Here is a 6,203-nt window from a genome sequence, read left to right as displayed (position 1 = left end):
CCTCCCCCACCCTCCGATCCCCTTCTTCTCGACTTACTCTTCGTTGCTGTCGACGTATTCGTGGTACGCCCCGCTCGCTCCCGCACGCGTCCACGTCTTGTTATCCTCGCCGACCGTCTCTCCGCCTCCGTCGCTCTCACGTGGTAGTCATAATTTCCTTCCTCTCTCCCCCTTTCTCGTTAGAGCCGACTTTGCTCGTCTTCGTCGTTCCGCACGGCGCTTCTGTTCGCGATCTTCGTCTCTGTCGCTATCAATCTCTCTCTTTCTGCGGCGCTCTGTAGCTCTCGCTACCTTTGTCTCTCACAAGGATACCCGTCTCCTTTTCATCCGCTCTCTTTTCCCCGACCGTCTTCTCTCGATCCACACCGTGAATATCTGTCGTCTCCCGCCTCGGCGGCGGACGTGCCTTTGCCGGTCCGGCCTCGCCGGTCGTTTCGCACGCTATCCTCTTTCAACATGGAACGTCAGCGTTTTCTTTTTTTGTCTCCACGTGTGTACTCCTCGTCTTTTTCGTCTCCAAATCGTTCCTCCGCGATTCCAGTCCTTTCATGGTTCTCATCTCGATAGATTAATTATTAGAGCATCCGGCAAAATTATCGCAGTGGCATCTGCACGAGAAATAAATTTGCTCGCTGACTCGAGCTTTCGAGACACCCAGTGTGCATACGCCTTCGCCTCCGTCATCCATTTCAATCCTGATCCACTTTATTCGGCTCTATCTCCGCTCATCTGCGAAGTGCGGCTGTCGCACGTCTCGGAGATCGTCCTCTTTTCCCCTCGACCGCGTTTACCGCCCAGGCCGTGTCTTGGTGAACGACGTCGGCACACCGCCAGCGAGCGGAAAGCCACAAAGAAGTGAAAGATTATTCGACACGTTGAGACGCTCGTAAAGGAGACCGGCCTGGGTCTCTGAAAACCTAGTATTTAACGACTTTTGAAGTGGAGTACCCGTGACTTCTTGAGTCGGAAATCCAAGAAGAGAGCCGTTCAGAAGAAGAAAGGACTGGTCTTCTGCGAGAAGCCGATACGGCTGTACCTTCCGTATGCTTCCCATGGAAGAACATCGATATTTTAGACTTGACAATGTGAGATGTGACTCCACCGGCTGTAGCAACGTTCGAACCTTCTTAAGACTGAAATGGGAATGAGGTGAACGTGAAAAGGTAGAATAGCGTTCCTGAAGGAATGGAAATCGACTGAAGAAGTAGAAGAAGAAGAAGGCGAGAAACCGATCCCGTTCAGCTCGCGGACCTTATCTGGACCTAAACCTGCTTACGTTCATTCTGGAACCGGTAACGTTCTCGTAAAATCGTCCTAGACCACCCAGACTCTGCGCTTAACTTGAATCTAGTTTCAAGAAAAAGAGAGACACGGAAGCGCATGAAATAGGTTGATACTCTCGATAGTCTGGCACTGGACGCATCCGCCTTCCTCTCTTTCTTTTCCTCTCTTATCTCCCGGATGCTCTGTGTCATTCTCTCACCGTTGTTTCGCTCGCTCGCTCGTCACGCTCATCGCCGGCGGCATCTCGTAAATCAACCTCTTCCGCGAAGCGCGGACAAAAAAAAGTAATAGTACTCCGGCTAGGATAGAGGAGCGTGCTGCATCTAGGCAACACGTTGACCTACTGTCGCTAATTGTAAGAACTCGAACGAAAGCTATTTCAAATTATTTTTTTTTTTTTCTAGCATAAAGAACCTCGGGTTCCGACAACGCCTTAATATACTTTTGTGATCTACCTTATCGAGAAACATATAACAATCGGTATTTCAGATTGGAATGTGTTCAAAACTATGACTTGATTCATATTGATGAATATGATTAAAAAATAAAATCTAAAATGAGATCAAAAGTTTTAATGAATCCTGAACACCTCTCGATTTTTCTCAAATAACAAATATCTCATCAAATATCAAATAGCAAACAATAGTAAACAGACATACGAACGTCGAACAAAGGATCGTAACATCGCTGAATTTATATAAGTAATAGAATATATATGAGTAATAGGATCGTTTCGAACTGTTAATTTTGTTCGTAAAATTTCTAGGATTGTGAATTCTTAAAAGATGCGATTACGTAGCTAATTCGATATGCGGAAAGAAACTTAGCGTTCACATTTTTTAAATTGCTCTTTGTTGCAAGAGTTCATGATTTGAAATTCCATGGTAATTTGATAATTCGCCGATTACTTGCGTTGTTCTAAATAGGTGCGAATTTTAGTATCTCATAAATTTCGCACCACTTATATTTCTTATTAAAAACATCATCTATAAATATTGTATATAGTGAGAATAATTTTGATATAATCAATAGATTAAAGATTGCACGGTTTTGATATAATCAATAGATTAAAGATTGCAGAATCAGATATATGTTTATAAATTCACACAAAAATATTTAAACACTAAGGCCGATATGCATAATCAATCCTTATATCTGAGACTGTCTTAAGTACTTAAGACTCATAAATCAATTAGAGAACCGTATTAGCATCTTAAGACATTACTTAAGACGGTTTTAAAATAAGAAATAAGAATGGACTGAATATTATCCTAAGATACGCTTTGACTTAGTATACGATTTCTTTTATTTAATTATACTTACTAATTAATCCAAATCCAATTCGTATCATAATTGTTAATCAATAGATATTCAACTTTATTTTGATAGATACAAATACTATAAAAACATCACCTTGATTCTCTCACAATACATTTCGTGATACATTCCGCTCTTGAACAGAATAATTGTTGCTTGACGAATAATTGTTCTGTTCTTCTCCGAAACTTATAGGTACGTTGTTGGTAGATGTATTAAAGAAATATCGTTTTTTCTGCCTCCTCTTTTTCAGGCTAACAAACCACTAATGGAAAAACGACGACGAGCAAGGATCAACCAGTCCTTGGCGGCGCTAAAGGCGCTCATCCTTGACAGCGCCCGCTTGGAGAACACCAAGCACAGCAAGCTTGAGAAAGCTGATATTTTGGAGCTTACGGTCAGGCATCTGCAGCGGCAGAGATCGCTCGCTCAGCCCGGCCTATCCAGGTACAAGGCGGGATACCAGGACTGCTCCAGAGAGGTAAGAGCATTTTTCTAATTTTGGAGAAAACGCGACGTAACATATTTTTTTTTTAAATTCACCAAGATTTTTAGAGTAAGATAACGTAGGCATTGAAATTTTAGTTTTCGACCAAAAAGGAAAACTGCATTTTAAAAATATATCATTCGCTTGCCACAAAAAGATGTAACTTAAAAATTATTTTTTAATTAATTATTAGAATAAGAACATAAAAAAAACGGACTTTTTAAAATTCTTCTTTAATTTATAATTATTACTTATTATTATTAAACTTAATTATTGCACTTTAGGATTAATATTTTAAAATTCTAATGATTCAAAACTTATTGAAACTCTTTCTCTGGAAAACTTAGTTTTTTTGAATTGTGTCGTTGCTGTACACACAGAAAAATATGTATCATACGCAAGTAATAATAACTTGTTTCAAGTATTTCAATAGTTTATATATCTGCAAATCTATCATAGGTTCATCATAAGCATCAAATTTATTCAAAATATATTCTGAATCCTATTAAGTTTAATACTTCAATCAAGATTATTAAATTAAAACAAATTCGATTTGTTTATCACATAAAATTGCTTGTTCGATCAATTTTAAAATATTTTTAAGAAAAAAATAATTTTTTATTTAAAATACATAATAATGAGTTTTTCCAAAATTTGTAATAAGTATATTTTAAGATTATTATTATAAAAAATATTTTTGTTAAAGATAACCGTTACTTGAAAGAGAGAAAGTAAATTGAGTAGGCACTCTTCTTACCAATAGAATATTTTTCTGTGTGTAGCAAATGAGTGATATCTTTTTTGTTTCGATAAACCTGATTGATACCATATCTCTGAGAACAAAACGAGAACCGTGTCGGTGAGGCAAGTCTGACGCGGAAAAACGTGGGTTTTGTGCGTCACGTTTGCCATTATACTCCACACGTTTCGTCACGGGGTAGCACGAGAAAGGGACGCGCGGGCGGTGAATGAGGTAGCGCAGAGGGTGGTGAAAAAATTCCAGCGCGTCCAGGGAGCGTGTAATCGGAGAACTCGGCGGAACTGGTTCGTGTTACATGACGGATAGGGATGGGGAAGGAGAGATTCTACTCGGTGAAAGAATCTACTCGAAACCACCCTGCCTCCTCCCCCTCCTCTCTCTTTCTCTCTTTTTCTCTTTCTCTTTCTTCTTCTCTTTCTCTTTGGACGACGCGACGATAGGTATCTTAACGTATCGGGTTGTCGTCGAGAAGTTTTGCGTGACTCCATGAAGCTCAATCGCTCATTCGTTAAAGAATGTCGCAAAACGAGGAGAAACTCGTTGAAAGCGAACACCCTGTAAGTGCTATTGCGCAGAATTTGCCGGATGAACTTTGCGGTCGGGTCTCCAGTAGAATCAGATAATCAACCGATCGGAGGAAGTGGGAAGGAAACAGCTCCTTACTTTTCGATTTCTCCACGCGAAGATTCAGCATAAAATGACCGGAATTGTAACTAAAGGCAATCAATTTCTATATAGTAAATATACTACATTAACGTATTTTAGTAATTGTGATTCCGATTTGATAATGATATATAATATTTATCTTTTAATAATCATTTAAATATTATTGTACATTATATTAAATGTAGTGCCATACGGAAATATCACACTGAAAAAAAACTAAATTTGATCAAATATAGAAATTTCCATATTTAATTAGATTTATTTAGGTTTAATAAATTCGTATTATATTAAATTAATTTAGTTAATTTTATTTTTTTGTTGAAGAATGTACGTAGGTTAGATATATAAAAAATTTAAGTTTAATGTTTGTATCTTAAAATTTAGCAAAATATTATCAAAATAATTATGTAGTGTATTCAAGCACGTTGAACAATGCTGCAAAAAAGTTTTGACATTCTAACAATTAGCTTGAGCATTTTACATAATTTTTCTGGTCTACAAAATTATTTTCAAATCTGTATAAATTCTTAAATATTTTAATAAAATCATTCTTTCCATATATATTTCCCTTCGGAGAGCATTAAAAAAAAGCATTCAATTTTAAAGAAATGCAAAACTTTCGTATAGAATGTAATATAACGGAAGTGAGAAAGATTATGGTTTTTTGCAAAAATCATAATCTTCTGTTATTATATAGGAATTTAACATTTATATGTCAGATTTGTGGCATTTGAATATTATTCCTCCATCAAATTCTATTTTTATTCCCTTCGTTTACGATCTGAGTCTTTTTTTTTTTGTCAAGTTTAAGTTTTTTAAATTCTAGGCTTTCAAAAAAGGTGAAAAAACATAGAATTTTTAATATTTCTATTACATTATCAAATAATTCCTTAATTCAAAAATTTTTTGATTTAAAATAGAGTATTTAATAAAAATTGAATTTTAACAAAAATGAGGGTGAAATTTATGCTTGTACTAAAAAAAGATTACCGATAGAGATTTAAGTCATTATTTAACTCTTATCTTCTGCATTTTATCTTTCTCTCTCGCAATGCGTATTGAATTAATGATAGCATTAAACAGTAATCCCATTTACAAGTATCTACCTGTTCCTTGACAAACCCGTTATTCAAGACGTTATTTTTTTTCGAGCATCTCGACCCCATCTACACGATACATCGTGGCATTTCTTATATCTTCATCGGTACGGCGCGGCACGACACAGCACAAGCGTGCTGAAGAACTCGAGGCGTCGAGTCGATTGTCGGCTCGCTCGCCTCAACAAAGCGCACTTGTCACGATACAAAGCCCAGCCGTGCGCGCTTGTACCTGTCGCGCGACCGCCTTATCAGAATACTCACCGATAAAGTCGCCGACTTCCTCCTACCGCTGGGATACCGCCGATCGACAGCCCGACATGCAGCCCGCACGGGGCCGCGCATGCTAGGAAGTAACCGTGCCCTGGCGTTTGATAAAAGAGGAACAAATTGGGAAGTTATTGCTATCGTTGAAAAATCACATTTGCGGCACGTACATGTATCCTCGGCGAGCGTTTTAATCTTCCACGGAGTCTTACGTCGAAGAATAATCATGTAATAATAATAATAAAACTGTTACATAATTCTTATTTGAAATTGCTTTTCAAATTTTACTGTAACCTTTGTCGAACCATTTTGTTGCAGCCGCGTA

At 37.8% G+C, this 6,203-nt stretch overlaps 1 protein-coding gene across 1 annotated transcript in view; it reads left to right on the top strand.

Moving 5' to 3' along the window:
- The window catches only part of LOC108684781 (protein deadpan-like), a 22,716-nt gene that overhangs the window by 8,403 nt on the left and 8,110 nt on the right, over nucleotides 1-6,203 (top strand). Inside the window, exon 2 of the mRNA XM_018189261.1 lies at nucleotides 2,855-3,082. Within this exon, the coding sequence (XP_018044750.1) occupies nucleotides 2,855-3,082 (228 nt within the window). The remainder of the gene's footprint in view (nucleotides 1-2,854; nucleotides 3,083-6,203) is intronic.

The sequence above is a fragment of the Atta colombica genome, unplaced genomic scaffold (assembly GCF_001594045.1).
Source record: "Atta colombica isolate Treedump-2 unplaced genomic scaffold, Acol1.0 scaffold140, whole genome shotgun sequence".
Taxonomy (NCBI): domain Eukaryota; kingdom Metazoa; phylum Arthropoda; class Insecta; order Hymenoptera; family Formicidae; genus Atta; species Atta colombica.
This window is presented reverse-complemented; position numbering and strand designations above follow the sequence as displayed.